Source organism: Rattus rattus, chromosome 13 (assembly GCF_011064425.1).
Source record: "Rattus rattus isolate New Zealand chromosome 13, Rrattus_CSIRO_v1, whole genome shotgun sequence".
Classification (NCBI taxonomy): domain Eukaryota; kingdom Metazoa; phylum Chordata; class Mammalia; order Rodentia; family Muridae; genus Rattus; species Rattus rattus.
Genome location: NC_046166.1, coordinates 6,802,461 through 6,823,253, shown reverse-complemented (window position 1 = coordinate 6,823,253; position 20,793 = coordinate 6,802,461). Strand labels below are relative to the sequence as shown.

Here is a 20,793-nt window from a genome sequence, read left to right as displayed (position 1 = left end):
TCCTGCGCTGGCTTAAACTTAAGGAACTTTCTGCCCCTGCTTCCTTAGCTCCATTCAGATCTTTCAGGGGACTCCCAGCACCCATATGACAGCTCACAAACATAACTCCAACACTGTCTTCTGGCCTTTGTGGACACTGAACTCAGTATACATATAGACATGTAGGCAAAACACCCGCCCATACACATTTTTTCTGAACACTAGTCCTTTAGCAGCTGTTTATTAGTTCAGAAATTGCCTCTACAAAGAATTTTCATAGTTCTAGTCTCTACTTGACTACATTCGAAGTCACTATTGGATCCCATCTTCCTAAAACTCACCCAGTGTCTCACAAAACATTTCATAAGCTATTCAAAGATCAACCAAGATGTTTTGCAATGCAGTCTGGATTATTTGTGAAGCCTTTTAAAGGTAAAAAATATGTATTTTTATTGTGTGTGTATGTATGTATGTATGTATGTATGTATGTATGTATGTATATGCATGCATGTGACTGTTTCCACTTGAGCATGACTGAGAGAGCAGGTACATGTGGAGGACAGCAGCACTGGATGCTCTGGAGCTGGCAAGGTTGTGAACTTACCCGTGTGGGTGCTGGGAATCAAGCCTGGGCCTCTGGAAGAGTAGAGAGTGCTCTTAACCACTGAGCAGAATGGTGTCTCTCTAGCCCCAGCCTTGTTTCTTTTTGACACAATTTCGATGAAATCATGGCCATAGTCACCTTAACTAGGGTAACCACACTGGTCATGTTTCTGTCCTATTCCAGCCTGTGAGCATTTGTATGTGTGTGTGTGATTTCCTTAGTGACTACATACTGCTCTGCTAGTGCAGGGCTGCACACCTAGTAAAAATACAAGCTGGGGTTGGGGATTTAGCTCAGTGGTAGAGCGCTTGCCTAGCAAGCGCAAGGCCCTGGGTTCGGTCCTCAGCTCCAAAAAAAAAAAAAAAGATACAAGCAAGAAAGCTAACATACAATCCAGTCAAATTGGGGAAAGTCTACTAAAGGCAACTGGGCAGTCTGACCCTAGTATAAGTTTGGATCACTAGTGGAAAAAGGAATGCCATGTTTTCAAACAAGAAAGGGACCTACATTTTAAAGAAAAAGTACGTTTCAGCCAGGCATGGTGGTACACACCTTTAATCCCAGCACTTGGGAGGCAGAGGCAGGCAGTTCTCAGCTAATGCTCGAAGGCCACAGGGTAACATCAAGTTAATAACCCCTGTCACAAATACTACTAGATGGGTGTGGGGCGCAGTAGAGGTGGAGGCAGGAGCACCAGTAATCAAGGCTAGGGTGGACTAGGACGAGACCCTGTCTTGAAAAAAATAGAACCAGAAAGTCTCAACTTTTTTTCTAGCAGCTTTTCCTGTTTTGAGTTTGTCTGTTAATGTTAGGGTCAACTCAGTGTAGAGTCTCAGCTGTTCAGACTTCACCCAGTTCAGCTCACTGTTGGTTACCAGGAATGACCAGTGACACCAGGGAAAGAAATATGCTACACTTCATCTGTCTGCTTGTGTCATCTGGTACGTGAATCACACAAAGACACTTTCTATCGATTCACTTCTGTGTAAGAAGCTGTATAATTCTCAAGTATGTGGCTAGCCGTCCAGTTTTAGAAGTCGAGTACTTGTGGGTGTGGTGGTTGGTCCATGCCTTTAATCCCAGCACTTGGGAAGCAGAGGCAGGTAGACCTCTGAGGTTGAGGCCAGTCTGATCTACAGAGAGCCAAGTTCCAGGACAGCCAGGGCTACACAGAGAAACCCTGTCTTGAAAAACAAAAAGACAATAAAAGGAGTGAATCCTCAGCATGTGTTATAAGTAACAGTAAATGCCAGCGTGTGTCTTGCTAGAGCTCTTTCCCTGCCCACCTTATCTCCTCCCCATGAGTTTTATTAAAGAAACTTGAAACTGGTAGGACAACTTGATTTTAATATTTAATATAAAATATTTTAAGAGGACATTAGTTTGGGAGCTGTGAAGAATTTTAAATTAATGTGTAAGTGTGTGTGTGTGTGTGTGTGTGTGTGTGTGTGTATGCACATGCCTGCAGGTGTCCAGAGGCTGCAGAACCCCATGGAGTTACAGTTGTAGGTAATCATAAATCTCCCAATGTGTGCTGGGGATCAAACTTGAGTCTACTGAACAGCACTCAACCTGTGAGACATCTTTGCAGCCTCAGGGTATAGGTTTTTAACTTCCTAAAATACTGTTCAGTTTTTCGAAACTACACCACAGATTCTAGGATGCTATGTTTTTGACTGGGATAGTAGTGGAGTTCAGACTAGGGCTTTGTCTATACAAGTGTGTCCATCCTTTTGCTTTTTTTTAAAGACAGGGTCTTACTAATTATCCAGGCTGACCTTGAACCTGCAATCTTCTTGCCTTATCCCCTAAGTATCTGGACTAAAAGTGTGAGCCACTAGGCCAGAAAGATATGAACTTAGCATTTACTGTAACTTACGCCCTTCACTCTACCCAAGAACTGAGGAAAGCGCCTACTACATCAGGCTTCCACCCATGAACTGAGGGAAAGTGCCTACTACATCAGGCTTCCACCCATGAACTGAGGAAAGCGCCTACTACATCAGGCTTCCACCCATGAACTGAGGGAAAGCGCCTACTACATCAGGCTTCTACCCATGAACTGAGGAAAGCGCCTACTACATCAGGCTTCTACCCATGAACTGAGGGAAAGCGCCTACTACATCAGGCTTCTACCCATGAACTGAGGGAAAGTGCCTACTACATCAGGCTTCTACCCATGAACTGAGGAAAGCGCCTACTAAATCAGGCTTCCTCCCATGAACTGAGGGCTTCCACCCGTGACCTTAGGAAAGCGCCTACTACATCAGGCTTCCACCCATGAACTGAGGAAAGCGCCTACTACATCAGGCTTCTACCCATGAACTGAGGGAAAGCGCCTACTACATCAGGCTTCCACCCATGAACTGAGGGAAAGCGCCTACTACATCAGGCTTCTACCCATGAACTGAGGGAAAGCGCCTACTACATCAGGCTTCTACCCATGAACTGAGGGAAAGCGCCTACTACATCAGGCTTCTACCCATGAACTGAGGGAAAGCGCCTACTACATCAGGCTTCTACCCATGAACTGAGGGAAAGTGCCTACTACATCAGGCTTCTACCCATGAACTGAGGGAAAGCGCCCTACTTCCCCCATGAACTGAGGAAAGCGGCTTCTACCCATGAACTGAGGGAAACATACATCAGGCTTCTACCCATGAACTGAGGGAAAGTGCCTACTACATCAGGCTTCTACCCATGAACTGAGGGAAAGCGCCTACTACATCAGGCTTCTACCCATGAACTGAGGGAAAGCGCCTACTACATAAGGCTTCCACCCATGAACTGAGGGAAAGTGCCTACTACATAAGGCTTCTACCCATGAACTGAGGAAAGTGCCTACTACATCAGGCTTCTACCTATGAACTGAGGGAAAGCGCCTACTACATCAGGCTTCCACCCATGAACTGAGGGAAAGCGCCTACTACATCAGGCTTCCACCCATGAACTGAGGAAAGCGCCTACTACATAAGGCTTCCACCCATGAACTGAGGAAAGCGCCTACTACATCAGGCTTCTACCCATGAACTGAGGAAAGCGCCTACTACATCAGGCTTCTCTCTCTTGCAGCTCTGTCCTGGAAGACTTACTTAAATACCTAGTGTTTACTCAATCACATTAGTTCTTTTTTAATGTTTGAATTTTCCACAGTGAGTTTCCTCTCAAGAAAAGTGTATTCTTGGACCATGGAGTTTTCCAAAGTTTTTCTCCTTGTAAAGGAATATCAAAACACCTTGCCACATTTGTGAAACACCACCAAGACATGAATACAGAATATGCCATTGAGGGGGAGTAATAGTCTGTCAATTTATTTAGTACTTAGCTTCCAGCCAGCTGACCCGAATACACACTCTCAAAAAGGTACAGACCATTTACCAGTATCTGCTTGTGCGGGGCTGGGGTGGAATGTTAGGGATCAGCGATCCTTCACTCATGGGCATAGGTGACTGTGTACCCCACCTGCAATCTCAGGACAGAATCACGGGGCTTCACAGAGTGGTGTTAGAAGAAAACAGCTGGCTGATTTTACCATCTTTTTTTTTTTGGTTTTTTTCGGAGCTGGGGACCGAACCCAAGGCCTTGCGCTTCCTAGGTAAGCACTCTAACCACTGAGCTAAATCCCCAACCCTTACCATCATTTTTTACTAAAAGTATGACACATTTTAAGAACTTTTAAAACTAAAGAATTTCCTGGACCACTTGTCTTATGGTCACAGTTAAGCTATTTAAAATGAGTTCTCTGCTTCTAGATACCCCCTGACTACCCTCAATAACTTGCTCTTCCTTTTTGAAACCTGTGTTTTGTTTCTGCTCATGCTGCAAACCCTGAGAGATGTGGGGTTGTCAGGCTGCAAATGGGATCTACATATTACCTTCCCTCTGGCCAGAGCGCTTCCTACCTTGAACTGGCCTCCCTGCCCTCCTCAGCACCATGAAACCAGGGCTGTAGGACTCCTCTTCAGTCTGCTGCAAACATTTGACACAGCTTAAACAGAACCACCAAACCTGCTAATCCAAAGCACGTTGCAAACTCTGTTTTTATTCCGATTAAAAAGCTTTGATGAACAAACATATGATACATACATGGTATAGAACCAGTTACCACTTAAAACCTCAGATAATGATATAGTACAGAAATCAGAACAAACCAAATTTTAATCAGGTCTGGAAATGAACGTTCGAGCTGAAAATTGTAACATCAATTTGGAGATTTTACACAAGTGTCCCTCACCCACCCGGTTCTTCCTCAGAAGGGGAAGGCAGACTTGGTAAAACCTAGGTCTTTGACGTCAGCTGGCTGACATTCTATTTTAAACCTATAGGTCCCCCAACCCAATATAAACAAAATTCTTCACAGGAACTTACATTTTGAAAACAATTAGGTCATTATATTTCCTAAGCCAAATTACTACAGTTCTTAAAAGTCATGAGAAAGTGTATTGTTTACTTGTACTGCTTTAAGTCAGGGCTTTTTCTGTTTTTGAAGATGGCTGATCTTAAATATTATACCCTAAGTAATCACTGATACTCTCCAAAAGCATGATTCTAAAATAAATAGTACTTTAAATGCTTTTAATTAATTAGTTTTTTTTTTTTTAAGGTAACGAGGGCTTGCCTTAGGGACACAGCACCCTGTGCTGGATCTGTACTGCCTTAGGGAACCTGGGCTTCCCTAATGCTCTTGGTTCCTACCGCATAGAGCACTGGGAAGGAGCCGGGAGGAGAGCGCTCTGGCTTCCAGTACCCCTAGCTGCTGATAGTGAAGCGGTTTTAGAGACTCCCCAAGGAGCCTCAGCTAAACCTTTAAAAAGAAAAAGAAAATGAATGCATGAAATAAATAAATAATTTAACCAAAATTAAGTTTCTGGTTCTTTGGTGTAATTCAAGGATACCTAAAAAGAAAAGAATCTGATTACATTATATAGTCCATGATGAGTCAATGGTCCAAATAACCAGGAATCAAAGATTTATTTGATTCAGTTTAACAATAAGATACTGGCATACTCTGCAGTACATTTTTTAGAATTTAAGATTATTTAAAATCCTTGATGAAGCTTGAGATCCAGTGGCTGACTACTTGCTGGTATTAAGTTTCAGGGCTCCTGTGTTTAAAGTAGCTACCAGGGGTGGCTCTCCATTCTATACTCTTTTTGTTCTCATGATTTATTAAGCATGGCAATTAAACACGAGTACTGATCCGTTATATTTTAAAGAAGAGTGTCGCTGTACAATCATTCTCAGCGAAAGCAGGGCAGGGGCAGCAGCATCTGCGCCACACAACCACCCCATTAGAATAAAGCGGGTTCAAAACCACCACTGCGTGACACGTCTGCTGCCACCTGAGCACTGCACGCTGCCTCAGTGTTCACTCTAGGGCCACGTTAGAAAGACAGGGTGTGGTTGCGAGCTTTATGGTACCTGCCCTTAATCCCAGCACTTGGGAGGAAGAGGCAGATGTTGGGGACTAGCCTGGTCTATACAGTGAGTTCCAGTCCAGCCAGTGTTGGTAGTAGGACCATGTCTCAAGAAAAGAAAGAAAGACAAGGTCACCAAGTCCAAGTGTTGGGATCTGTAATAGTCTTTTTTTGTGTGTGAACATTTTCTTAAAGTATAATTTCCTCCGATAATCCAAAGCACAAGCTGAATTTTAAAATATTTTAGAAAGTATTATTTCTGGTTGAGAATTCCAACCCTGAAACAAACAAAATACTCTAACTGATAACATGGACATAAAGAATCCAGGACATCTGTATATCTAGGCAGTCAGTCTACCCTTGCACAGTTCCATGCGCAAGGCACAGCTTGTGTCCATCTAGACTTTCTTAGGTTAGGTGTTACGTTAAAATAAACCACCTCCATGCATACTTCAGTACTTTCTTCAATGTTTTCCAGGGTAACAGATGTACAGTTTCAAATCATATATGTATAACATGAAGGCATAAACTAAAATCATAGATGAATCATAAATTGATCAAAAGTACTCTTACACTTACCTTCCAAAACTACATAGAACTCGGATCTGAGCATATGTTCTGTAAGAGTCACTGACAGTCGATGTCTAACTCAGCACAAAGTCACTTGACCTACCCTTCAGTTACACTAACTGGATGGACAGACAGCACTGACTTTAGATTTCTACAGTAAGCCTCTGTGTGAGCAGAGCGGACATGCCGCACTTGTCACACATGTATGCGCTAAACTTTGCAAAGCACTTCGCTTTACCTGTAAGAAAACCCGCAGATATGTAGGCATGTAGAACATACACATACATTTCTCTAAGATGTAAACTAGGACCAACTTCACATTTCATTGTCAACTTAAATTTGTAAACTTTTTTTCATTTTTTTCTTTTGTGTGTGTGTGTGTATATATATATATAATATATATATTTATAGAAAAGAAAACCAAAACCCTAAGCCAAGCCAAAACCTTTGATGATTAAAGTCCTTTAACAAGTAAAGATAAAACTATTACTATATATAACCAATTATGAAACTGGTTTTAAACAAAGGAAACATATGCAAAAAAAATCTTTTGTGTATTTGATAGTCAACTTAATGTAACAAAACCAAATTTGAAATAGCTTATTAAAAGTGTCCTTATATAAAAATGGCTGTGTGATGTACAGTAAAATGCAATAAAAATTATCATCCTTTGTTCCTCCCTCCCACCCCAGTAACTAAAATGGCTACTGCTCCACAACTCTTTGCTTCCATAGAAGAAACAGTAACGCCATTAAACATTTTCTAGGTTGTATGCCTGTCGGATGTTGAGAGTGTCTCGAAGCATTAAATCCCGCAGGCGCCAGAGGGCATCTGCCATGGTGGTGTGTGCCCCTTTACTTTTGAGCCAGTGAGAAGGTAGGCGGCTCTCCTGCTCTTTTGACAAATGGACATCCCGTCTTCGAGCTGAAAATTTGAAATATAAACAGACATTAGGATTTTTTTTTCTTTTTTTCGGAGCTGGGGACCGAACCCAGGGCCTTGCGCTTGCTAGGCAAGCACTCTACCACTGAGCTAAATCCCCAACCCCCAGACATTAGAATTTTAGGATGATAAAATGACCCCAGTTTTAAGGGTTGATGTATTTATACTAAAACAAAACAATATTTATTAAAGTTATGAAAATGTGATATAAATTACAATCATAGCAAAGCTTATTAAGCATTGATATCTGACCACTAACACTCTTTTCTAGACAACCCTGATATTAACAGTTTCTTCAGTGTTCTAAGACTAAGAGCTAGTTCTCAACGTAAGCCAAACAACAAAAATGAAAACTCCATCCAGGATCAGGGAGACAGCTCAGTGCACAGACGTTCTCATTGCACAGGTCAGACGACAGCCATCCCTTACTCCACACAAAGAGGCAGATGTGGTGCTGGTCTCAGGAGTCCTAACTTCTAAGGCAAGATGGCAGTCTGAGACATGAGCAACGCCCAGAGTTAAGGGGCAGTTGGCCTACAGTAAGTAAACACTGCAGCAGCATACGTAAAGGACCCAGCCTGTTCCACTGCGGTAGAAGGTAAAACTGATTCCTGAAAGCTGTCTTCTGTCTTCCATGCTACCAAAGCACATGTGTGCTTGACCACAAACACACAAATTTTTTTTTTCCTTTTCCTTTTTTTTCGGATCTGGGGACTGAACCCAGGGTCTTGCGCTTGCTAGGCAAGCGCTCTACCACTGAGCTAAAACCCCAACCCCACAAATTTATTTTTAAACATGAATAAGCTTCCAATTTCCGTGAGAAACTAGGTAACACCATGTTAGACACATTCCCTATTCAGCTAAATAAGCAGCTTGGTAGACTAAACTTTCCAGGTTTCCCTTTTTAAAATTTGACATGTATTCTATGTTCAAATATCTGGGGGGTGGGGGGACGGAGACAAACCAACAACCTGAAAAGGGAATCAGAAGGTATCTGAGAAGGTGGTAATAGGATATGACCGAGCTTTGATATTTTTTTAAACCCATTTTTACTGGGTCACTATGCAAAGAAGCCCACATCTATTCTATGAAATATATCGTTTATTTCCCTTTACAAGAAAAAGAGCCTGCAGCAGTGAGAGGACTGGGAGAAAACATGCATTTCAACAAGACCCTCCTACCTGCCAGAGTTTGGTCCCACTTGCTGATGCTGTTGGATTCAGCACTGAGTCCTTCAATGTATTTCAGGTAGGCCTCTGAGTGGAGAAGCCTTTGGGTCTTTGGTGGGGGAGCCACAAACATGGGCGTTGTTGGCTGCTGTATGACAGGGGGGCCAGTTGGATGAGGACCAGGATATGGAGGTGGTGCCTGCTGCCCTGGAGGTCCCAAAACTCCTACCTGAAAGAGCATGGGATCAGATGATCTTGTCAAAAAGATATTCGACACATGTTCTGAGAAGGCAGAGGCCTAAAGCATCTCGAGCCCATGGAAAATTAAACGAGGAGGCTTACCTGTTGTCCATACGGACTTCCACCTGGTGCCGGAGTCCCTACCATGGGGGTGACTCCTTGATTCATCACACCTATAATTCAGAATGCAATGGCACAATTAGAGGCTCTGGGTTTTGCTGACTGATAACTGACAAGAGCTGGTGCCATTTATAATGCCAGCCTCTGTACCTTTGCCCTCGAGTGTGAATAGGAGCTGTAAGCACCCTAGTCGGAATCTAATTAGGGAATTTATAGTCTTCTGTTTCTGGTTTCTTAAACGTATAGTATACTGTCAGAGGTGCATTAATTATTCCAGGCGTGGATTGTTTTAAACCCCACATGAAACTGTAGTGAGTGAACCACAGTTAGAATGCACTTCTGTTTTCTTCTGACCATACAGTCTTCTGCCATTGGAGCCTGTGGGACCGGGCTGAGCAGGAACTATTGTACTGGGATAGGAAACAAGGGCTGAGGAAGAACAGTTATCTGAACCCTGCGGAGGCTGGAGGCACTACCTTAATGTGCCTTTGCAGGTCACCAGCCGGCTCTACCCCAGGCACTAATGTTGGCAGAGAGAAGGCATTTCAGTGGATGATGTGGAAGCAGTGGAGTAGCCTTGCTGCCATTACCTCAGATTCCAAATGACAAAGGAATAAAGAAAGACGTTGTGGCCCTTTTCTCTCTGGTAATCACTCAGTAAACTTCCTTGGGTAAATGTTCATGAGCAATTGCTGTCTCATAGTAGATAACAATAAAATGTCCCAAATTTAGTCTTTAAGACAATTTTCATCTCAGGGCTATCTGTTTGCTATTATAACAAAACAAAATAGCCAAGAGACTCAGCCTACTGAACTAACAAACCACAACCAATTCATTTTAAGCTGTTCTTTAAAGCCTAAGTCCTGTTCAGCAGTGGTCTGTACAGAGGGACTAGGAGGAGCCTGCTTCCTGGTCTGCTCCGGTCTAAAATGCTCATGTGCTGCTGTGCGTGTTAGCTCGCACCTGACATCCCAGCACTGACAAAGCTGAAACAGGAATATGGCTGTAAACCTGAGGCCAGCCCAGGTTACTAAAGACATCTCTCTCCCATAGCTAGCATTCCGACAGGCAGAAAATTGGTCATTTGAAGGTTCAGAGTTCTTAAGTGTCACTTCTAGGAAGTACAAGGCGTCTTATTTGTTAGAGAGAAAGAAAAAAAGTGAAAAAAGTTTCTGCTAAAAAAGGAAGATGCCAAGTACTTGGAATCGTAACCCAGCCACCACAGCCGTGTCCTGGTGGTTTACGACGTGTGCAAAGAAGTTGTAGTAGATAAGCTGCTATTTCAGCAACATATTATAACCCATGACCCCTGATCCCTACAGGTCACTCATCGACCTGAGGTCCTACAGACTGGGAAGCTCCCAAAACTGGCTGCATCACAGATTTGCAGGGCAGCACAAACAAATCAGCAACCTCTCCCACTTCCTGTTTACAAATAACGTGCCTGGGGCAAGCCACTGAAAGCAGATGAGCCCCTTGAAGCTCAAAGCCGGAGCAGCTGTGCATGGGCTTACACTGCGCTCCTCCTGTCTCCGACTCCCTATTGTCAGGTGCGCTGTACTTTGTTCCAAAGCTGGCGTTGCCCCCACAACCACCAAACACATCTGTTACATTGGGGTGTGGACTTGGCCTTAAACAGGACTTCTATCAAGTGCTATATACTTTTAGAAGGTGTTAACTCCAACAAGGTTTCACAGACTGACTCAGAGATACCTTGTGCCAAGGTATGAGGGCACAGATTTAGGACTGAGTTCATCTGGCATATGATTAGAATTATTTCACATAAGTCACCACCTCCAGAATGAAGTACAGAGAGCACAACCATTTCTTCCTCTGGGAACATTGGAAAAATAAAAGCGTTGTTGGCGTTATGGCCGTCATCTAAGGAACACAGAGAGTGTGGCTAAACTGCAGGAGTGGACTGCATGCTGTCCCTGAGCTTGGGATGGTGAGGCAGGAGAAGCTGGATTTCCAGGCCAGCCTTGGGTACACAGCCTGATCCTATCAAAATTAAAAAAAAAAAAAAAAAAGTATGTTGGAGCTAACATTTGTTTTCCCTACACACTACTGGGTCACCGTCTGAAATATTATTCAAAACCATGTAGACCTCTATGGGCAGTGGACCCAAGCACAATGCGAGTAAACCTGACAGGCTCCATCCACATTTCACCTGGGTTTTGGCTCTCTTAGATGGTATTTCTGTAATGGATTGATTGCTGCTCTAAGTTATTTAAAACTCCATTTCCCCCTAACAAGATTATAGCCAAAAGTAAGTTCTTTTGCATATGATGGAAATTATGGAAATTTGTGATTTTCCAATCTATCAACTTTCATTATAAAGTGAAACAATGAAGCGAATTCTGAGCTCCATTTATGTATTTCTACACAGAAGAACTTTTGGCTTCTATTGACATACAAATATGTCCATAGCTAACAAGGTGTTATTTAAAGTGTCATGTCATGCTTGTTAGAGGACTCAAGACTAATTCGGTACAAACTCCCTCCCTCCCTACACTGTTACAAAGTGGAGGGTTCTGAAGAGCTTCAGATACGCAGTTCTGGTTACTTCAAAAGGGCTACTGAGGAGAAAGAGATGGAGCAGGGACTGTACAATGACAAGCCTGTGAGATAAGAATTTCACCAGGTAAAGAAATGCTTTTATACATGACTCTGAACTGGCAACTCTCTGATAAGAGGCTGTGGCCCTTACGGCTTTCCAAACATGTCATGTCTGATAATGGACCATGCCTCCAGCTTCTGGATCTATGGGTCTGGCCTCTGCAGTACATCCTGTGCTGCTGCTGGTAGGTCACCTGATCAACACATAGGACAAGCCCTACTACTGGCAACTCTGGGATTCTTTGTGAGGGAAGCCTAGCCACCATGGGCAGCAGGTCCCTCCTGGAAGAATTAGCTGAGGGAGGAAAAAGAGTAAAAAAAGAAAGAAAATGAGATTAATGAGTGAATGAGGATGAAGTTCTTACCGGGTGGCGGGATGCCTGGGAGGCCAGGCACCCCTGGCGGAAGATGGTGAGGTGGAGGCCCCCCAGGGTGAAGTGGCTGCATGCTGCCCATGCTAACAAGGCCATCAACTGGGCCCTGCAAAGGTGGAAGGCCTGGCGGATAGCCACCCATCATGCCTTGAAGGACACAACAAATTTCAGACATGCATCATTAACATGCAATATGAGCTGAGAAATCACAACCCCTCCATGCACTACCAATGAGTAAAGCCCCTTAGTACTGCATGACATAACAGCAATTAGTGCAATTATTCTGTTGCAGTAATGAACAAAATAAAGTTACAAATATGAAACCCAACACTTCTGGATGAATTAGTATTTAGTAAATTATTGTTTATAATTATTCTCAATAAGCTAAACATAATGTTTTCACTTAATAAAAGAGGAGTTGTAGTAACAGCTTCCCCAAGGACAGAACTATTGCAAACTGTTCAACCAGTGACCAGTTCTGACCTGCAACTCCAAGTGATCAGTACATACCCCATTACTCCACTCTGCCCACACTCACATCCCTATCGTGGGTGCACATGAAGGGAACTCAGAATGGAGGGAAATGAGGTGCACAGTCCTGATCACAAGGCATGGTTCTCCAGTTTGGGAGCAAAAAAGGCTCAAGACTTCTTCATATACTCCTCCCTTCTAGCTCCACCACTGCTGTTGAGAATGGGTTATGTTAAGGTTTGAGCTGGAGAACAACTAACAGCTATCACAACAAATAATATTTCGTCTTTAGATTTCACACTATGTTAAGGAGAAATCTAAGTTCCTCAAGCTGACTGAAGTCAGGTAGTTCAGAAGCCTCTATGCAGTAGGACCGGCTGGAGAGTCAGTCAGGCTCTGCTACTGCAGGAGAAAAATGCCAGCTGTCACCACTACCTCCAGGCTCGCACAATGTCATGTAGACCTTCAATTGACAGGGAGCATTTCCACTGAGGTACAGACTTCCTACAAACAGAGGAATTTTGTTCCTTCATTTTCCTAGCATACCATCATATTATAAAACATCTGGCTAGGGAAATGCTATGGCAAACAAGTATTTTTGGAAAAGGAGTGGGAATAAGAATAATTTCAGTGAGGACTCACCTATCAAAAAGACAAAAACAAAGTATCACTCGGAATGTGTGCGAGTCTCAATGAGCGATGTAAGGCTCCCTCTGGGGCAGTCACTTTAGACAGTGTCTCACAGGAAGGGCAAGGGCACAGCACCAAAATACTCCTTGAAGAGAGTTCCAGTCTCATTTTCTTTGAGGAGGTATTTCAAACATTTGTTTGCACCAGTTTAGTCTTCTAAAGCTAGGCACACTGAGAACCCTAGACTGACTCACCCTGCCTCCTTAGTCACATCTAAACTGGCTGCAAAAACTTACAGCTACCCAAAACAAATCAGAGATGTTTCTATACATGAAATAGGAAAAAACGGCTTCGAGTAGATGCCATCATCTTAAAACACGATGAGATCCAATGTTGCCAAACTGCCCTTTCAACACACCGCCAGGCCCAGCCTTTAAGGATAAGTAGGTGAGAAGCTGAACAATGTTGGGAGGCTTTGCTTTCAATTACAAAAGCCCATCTGAACGCAGCCTTCGTAGGCTGTGGTTGAAGGTTAAATTATCAAGAACTGAAAGACACAACACCTTGTCTTCATTAAACTGTACTTCGGCATTTATTATCCCAGTCACATGTGTTCAAATGAGCTTCAATGCTTGTAAGCAAAGCTGGTCTCAGACAACAAGACGGCTAAGACTCAGGCCCTAAACAACCTCTAACTCCATGAAAAATTACCCTTTCTGCTGCAAAGTTCTCACTGTGGACCAAAGGCTTTTACTGTAGAGCATCCCTGCCCTGCGCTCCTGTGGCCCACAAGCCTGGGCAGCACACCTTTACTGACAGAGCAGTGGTCTTCTAGAGCACCACCCTCCTCACCACAGACGCTGTTCCCCAACAGGGAGCTAAAATGCTGCAGCTGCTAATTTTTGTTTCATTTTAGCTACATGTATTCATTTTAATGTATGTTCCTGGGTTTTGCAGTCAAGGACATAGTGCCACAGTATTATACATCAAATAGAACAAAATAGGATGTCACTGAGGGAATCCTAACTTTCAGAGTCCCCATGATCAAGACCTGATTTCTGGAAACCTCTGGAACCCCATTAACCAGAATGGGCCATGGAATAGAGCAGGCGGTTATGAGATTTGTTAGGTCAGCGTCAGTCACACTGAGAGCACTGAGAGCCGTGGCTCAGATGTGCTCTGCTGAGTGCGACGGCCGAGGTCAGCGACAGTGCATCTGAGAACTTGCCATCACAAGTTAGGAGCAACAACGGGAAAGTTATCCTATGCGATCTTTCCTCTAAAAGCAAAAACAAAAAAGGAGAGAAAAAAAAAAAAAAGCCCGAAAACAGCAAGAACAAAAAACAGCAAAAACAAAAACAATATCCCCACAAAGCTGCCTTGCACAACACTGCCTTGGACTCTGCGAATGAGGTCAGACTACGTGTGTGAGAAGAATCACAGGCAGCTTGTATAGAGCTCACCAGATACGGAGAGGCCTGAGAGGTGGTCCACAGGCTTTTCGTTGAGACATGTCAGACAAGATTTCAATTCAACAGTAGTCAAATTTGCTATGGCTACCAGAACCAGAGACAACACACACAAGCAAACCACATTCATCATTTCCTTTTCCTTTTCTTTCTTTCATCTTATCCGTTATTTAAGTATGTGACTGGGATACTAACAGAAAATGCAGTTTAATGTCATTAATAGAAAAGCATCACAGAGTGGGCACAGTGAATTGAACAAGGACTCCCCCTACTTAGCAATCATGCACATTGGTGACCAAGAAAGGATTTAATAGTTCACTGTCAAAAATCCTTTGAAGTGGTCAGTCTTTTAAGGATGGCTGCAGCAGAATAGGGCAAACTGAACTGGCATGAGACAGGGTCAATACCACCTGACGACTGCTAATGTAGTTTCCGTGGAGTTCCTCGGAACAGAACTCAGGGCCTACTTCTATTTCCTGCTGTAGTGCTGTATCAAAGGGCCGTCTGCAGTAAGAACACTGCCGGACCAGGCCCACAGCAAGGGAGGAGCTGCTACCTTCCAAATGCCAGGGTCGGGCCTAGGGCCCACTTTTGGGATAGAGAAGAGGCATTGCCTGTATGGGAAAAGCAATACAGGACAACATGGATGACTTCAAACTTGGAATCTGTCATGAGAAAAGGCTACAGACTGTGGCCTACTCCTTTTGGAGAAAAAAAAATGAAGGAATTTCTTAAAGTGGAAAAAAATGGTCTTAGCTCCTGTTTTTACCTGCAACAGGTGTCAACTGCTGATTGAGCATCCCCATTGGTGTTGGTGGTGGCACCACCCCCATGAGAGCCCCCACAGGGGTGCCTGCTCGGGGAGAAGCACTCGGCTGCTGTTGCTGTGCTGCTCGCTCTCTCTCCTGCTGCTCAGCAACTTTAGCTGCCCGCTCTGTAAAGGCATTTCACATTTTCAATTCTGTTTTAACCCAGGAATCCAAATACCATCCATTGCATTCAACAGGACTAGTAAAACACAGGCACAGTTCTGTCTCTATGGAAGGAACGGCAGACGACTAGTCTCCACACGGGAGTCGGGCCGACTTCACCCGGTAACCTACATTTCAGCTTGCCTATCCCATCTTGAGAACTGGTCTGCAAAGATTTCAAGAATGTTAAGACTGCAACACACATTCAGAAAGCACAGATTTTTATCGAAACACATCACCAGGTAACCACCGTGGTTAATCTCACGAGGCACTCTGAGGATGAGAAGCGCTGCCATTATTCTAGTATTAATAGCATTACAGATTATAATTTCAACATGAAGCAATTCCATGGCCCATTATAATTTTTGGAACAATTGTACTTACTCTAATTTTCTGATTCCTTGTATCCAATTTTACTAAAATTTGAGGACTCATCATTAATGTCACAAGTTTAGCAGCTGAAGAAAATTAACTCTGCAAGGGAGAGTAGCTTACTGCCTCCACCTTCAGATTCTAGGAAAAGTGAACAGCCAGTTTCTACACTCTAATGAAGCAAGGCACGAGAGGTCATGTAACTAACTCCGAGGGAGGAAAACACATGATTAGCTACACTATAGTCATCAGAGGAGGGGAACTCATACATACATGTATGTAGCAATGGACAATATTCTGAAAGAACCAGGTTCGCTGAAGCTGAGTTCAAAACCAACCATAAATCCTAAGTCATCAAGAATTCCAGCACCTACTCTAAGTGCACTTGAAATGCAAGAGGAACTCGTCTCGGACCCTCTGGGCTGTTAACCGACAGCCTCCCTATTCCCTTAGCTACTCTGCACCTCTAGAGCCAGCACCCGACAGCCGTGCTCTCGGCACGCTGGACCTTCTGTGAGGGCGCACTCCCACAGCTCCTACCATAAAGCCAGGGGCTATTCAGCCTCACCAGTCTTCACATGGGCAAACAGAAGCTGGGCTACAGGCAGTGACCTGTCCAAGAATACAGGAGAAACAGCAACTTAAGGCCCCTACGCCTGGTGTCACACTTCAACTTCCACAGTTATCTCTCCAACATGGAATTCAAAAGACTACAGCTATGGGGAAACCAGTTTGAGGCACATGGCTTTAAAGAGACTCAGGAAGCGGCAGCTCCACTCCTCTACGGCAAGCATGTGAACGATCAGAGCCCCGAGGCTGTGACGAAGGTGCGTGCAGACACTCCGCATCGCTCGCTAGGACTGCCTCAGCCTGACACCCTCTGCACAGTGAGCATGAGAAGCAGACCCACTGTACCCACCCTGTCTCTAGTCGCTAGCTAAAACTATCTGGGACCTAGATGCCCCAATATTAAATGCTAATTTTTTCATTACACAAATGAAACAATAAACTGGAAGGAAAAAGAAAAATTAAAGTTGGAAAAACAGGGAAGTTCAAGCATGTGGATAAAATATTAGTTCTTCCTGAAAGAAGCTGAACTAGGCTGCTCTGGAATTCAGAATTACTCAAACTATGCCAGCCAAACTCTCAACTTTGTGTTTTGAATTCAGTGGGTAGAAACGCCCAAAGTTCAGAGTTTGAATTTCAGGCTACTCAAACACATAACTCCCCTCTCCCTAGGTTCTTCCTAGTTTCAGACACTCTATTAAATATGAGAGAATTTTTCAAATATTATCTCTTCTTCCCTCAGCCATGTTCCAATTTTCTGCCTTCAGATGATCTCTAGATCTCTTTGCCCTATTTGTACCCTAAATAACCATCCACACAGTACTAGCTTTGTTTGCCTTGAAAAAGGCTTTACACTATGTTAGTGGAGCTCCTTAGACAACAGTCCTCCAACCTAGTAGTACACTTGGTCTTCGTGCAATAAGCCCTGAAATATCACAGTGGCCCAGACTTCTAGGTTCTTATGGGATTGACTAGAGACTTTCTCAAAGAACGTTCTAGGGTATTAATGGATGCCACATAAATACCTGGTCAATTTTCATAAAATGCCAGATAATAAAGAACATGTTCTTTACTGTAGGTCTTAGAGACTTTAACTTAGGACTATGCCCAAAGTTTGAAACACTTCTGAAATTGGTTTTGCCACAAAATATTTCTTGGCTGAACATCTTGCAGGATTAGGCTTCAGCAGAAGATCCTGAAGGAAGCCTTTCAGATAATCTTACAATAATAAATAGTAACAAAGGAAAGGAATATAACTTTTCTACAAAATAGTTACTTTGGAGATTTCATAAGCTTCAATAAGAGGAGCAGCTTTCGTAATGTATGCTTGCTGGAAAACAATGGATTTGGACTCAGTCAAGTTAGAGAGGAAGACTATTGAAAAATTACCTAACATACAACATTTGAACTGGGAAAACTACAACTCAAAGTATAGCCTAACGTAATGCTTACTCTCGCTTATTAAAGCCATACCCAATATTAGCTAGAACAACAGAAAATCCAAACCCCCAAAAATCTCTAAGGAATTAATTTTTTACAACTATTAACCACCAAATCTTTGAGGCGAACAGCTCATGGTTCAAAGTGATCTAGTCACAGAAGAAGGGGAAGTGAAGGCAGCTGAGCTTGGTCAAAGCCATCCAAGGGTCTTAAGAGCAGGTGTGAGCACAGGCACAGTTCATGCCAGGGCTGGCCTAGGAAACTGGGCATACCCCGCCTCATCCTAGAGTATGACTTACAGCTTTGGCTTATCGAGAACCATATGGAAGATCACTTATTTTAAAAGGCCACATTCAGGTGACTTTTAATCAGAATTATAGTTAACATTATTGAACAATTATTCCCCAGCTCAACATGTGTGTGCCTACAGGGATAAATGAAATAAACTCATGCAATTTTTAATAGCAAAATACTTTTGTTTGAGGAATTTGCCAGGAGGGGCAACACCGCAAGGATCTGAGGCCAAATCGGGGGCAACCCTCCATGTACTGGCATCTATCTACTGCCAGCTGGGCACACCAGACTCATGTGCATGTGGTCAGAACAACAGAGTACAGCCTGCATATGCATATGCATTCCTGAAAACAGCCCTTCTTACAAAGTGGAGACACTGCGCCTAGTCCTTATTTACCTTCATATTCTGCTTTCTTGGCTGTTTCAAGGTTTCTCCATTCTGTCCCCACCAGTCTGCTGAGCTCCCCAAAAGAGTAGTCTGGGTGCTGGGCTTTAATCACAGCTCTCATTTCACTGCTGAACAAAATGTATCCGCTCATGTTGATTTTCCGTTTAGAACTTTCCTTCTTTGCACTGCCTTTGGCAGACTTTGGGGTAGACTGTAAGACAGAAAGCTATTCTATAAGGAATCAGGAAACTGCACTGGGTCAGTCACAGCTTCTGGAAGGCAGACACATAGGAGGCAGAAATGTTTTACAGACACACTCAGTTTGTAGCTGACATTTTCTAGGTTAAGATACACCTCTTCCTTGCCTTGCATAAAATAAATGAAAATTTCACTGAATTCCATGACTATAGTCTACAATGGTGACCTCACAATTAAGTCTCAAGAAAATTCTGAATGAGGAAAATAAATATAAGAGGGATCACCTCAACCAAAAGATGAAATCGTAAGGAAGGGGAAAAAGATACAGGCATCCAAGTATGGCAGAAAGTATCTATAATCCTATTACTCAGGAGGCTGAAGCAGAGGCAGAAGGATCTTGTGTGTGGGCTTTGGTGAAAGCTAAGGTATAAGAGTATAATACCATTCCTCATTGCTTCTTGTCTACAAGGCCAAGAGCCTTCTGAACTCTTATTAAACCATCACTATGAAGTTTAAAAGAAATTATTATTGGCTTAATGATATGGTAAGTATGCCTTTTGCCAATTAAAAATAAATTAGTAAATGAACAAAGGTTCTGCAAAAAGACAAAACAAAACACTATTATTCCTTTGTGCAGATTTCTAGGCAAAAATTCACATATGAAGTGTATTGCAGTGAGCGCCCAGTGCTGTTTGGGAAATGGAGGCAAGAGGAACAAGAGTTCAAGGCCCACCTTCAATACACAGAAGTCTGAAGCCAGCCTAGGCTAACTGACACCTCAAACAAAAAAGTCTGACATATATATATATGACATATATATATATATATATATATATATATATACAGGAGCCTGATGTCTCCTACTCTGGTTTGAGCCTGCTAAAGATCAGAACAGAGAAGGCAGTCACGGTGCATATCCCTTACCTGTGGGGGTGTATAGGGCATGAGGTCCAGCTCATTGGCCAGGGGTGTCTGAAGCTGAGGCAGAGAAGGAGGCTCAATGACTTCACTGTCCTCTTCTCCCATCTCTTCAGTATCATCATCTCCACCTTCTAACTCAGCGAATTTAGCTTCTAGCAATTGTATCTTCTTTTCTAACAAAGGTGAGGGTTCTTTCTGAGGAATGATTGGTTTTCTGAAAAACAGTGACAAGACAAACAAATAACAAATAAATGTAATATAAATATATATTATAATATAAGTAAGTAAAAAGTTGCCAACCATCTCCAGGACTGGTCAGAGAGTAGACCTGAAAACATGAGGTACTGGTCAGGTCTAGTGTTAAGAAAGGAGTTGTCATAATCTATGAAACTGAGCAAATCTTCCCAGAGAGGCTGCCAACAGAAACAAGTGTTCCTGTCTTCATTCTACAATTGCTGGTGTCCAAGCCAAGGTACTATTAAGACAATCACTTTTTTTTTTAACTCAAGACTTTCTTTTTCTCTCTGTAACAAAAAACAAAACAAAACAAAACAAAACAAAACAAAAAGCTGACTCAAAATGCCATCTCCTGTCTGAGCCTCCCAAGTATGGGAATTACCACATCTCACTAAATTGATATTTTCTATGATAGTTTAAGATCTAAAAAACAGAACACTGGGTTACATGACTTTGGTAAGATACCTAAGTGCTCTTTCTTCCTTAGTTTTACAAGCTTTACCTGAAGTAGTAAATTTCATCATCTACAACTTTAGCAGAGAGCGAAAACCTCTTCAACCCCTTGAATTTCTTCATCTGCTTGTCACTCTCATTATAGCGGCTCTCACAAAGCAGAATGTCATTTTCTGGTATTTCAGTTGGCCTGCAGGAGAGGAAGTCCTTGAATGACAACACAGCACATTTTCCTGAAAGAGTAAGAGATAAAGGAGTTAACTCCTGTCATAGTTAACGACCTGGAACTAGCCAAATAGGCTAGACTGGCCAGCTAGTGAGCCCCTGGGGTCATTCTCCACCTCTCCA

At 43.0% G+C, this 20,793-nt stretch overlaps 1 protein-coding gene across 28 annotated transcripts in view; it reads right to left on the bottom strand.

Annotated features, from left to right (window-relative positions):
- Positions 1-4,605: 4,605 nt before the first annotated feature.
- Positions 4,606-20,793, bottom strand: part of Pbrm1 (polybromo 1) — a 99,104-nt gene continuing 82,916 nt past the window's right edge. For 10 of the 28 annotated variants that reach the window (XM_032918695.1, XM_032918702.1, XM_032918707.1 and 7 more), the window contains 8 exons: positions 20,495-20,678; positions 19,759-19,969; positions 18,646-18,847; positions 15,374-15,538; positions 12,026-12,181; positions 9,024-9,094; positions 8,694-8,910; positions 4,606-7,494 (listed from right to left, as the gene is read on the bottom strand). In XM_032918695.1, the coding sequence (XP_032774586.1) occupies positions 7,322-7,494; positions 8,694-8,910; positions 9,024-9,094; positions 12,026-12,181; positions 15,374-15,538; positions 18,646-18,847; positions 19,759-19,969; positions 20,495-20,678 (1,379 nt within the window). In that variant the 3' untranslated portion in view covers positions 4,606-7,321. The remainder of the gene's footprint in view (positions 7,495-8,693; positions 8,911-9,023; positions 9,095-12,025; positions 12,182-15,373; positions 15,539-18,645; positions 18,848-19,758; positions 19,970-20,494; positions 20,679-20,793) is intronic. The other 18 variants (XM_032918717.1, XM_032918718.1, XM_032918720.1 and 15 more) reach the window with 6 other exon arrangements.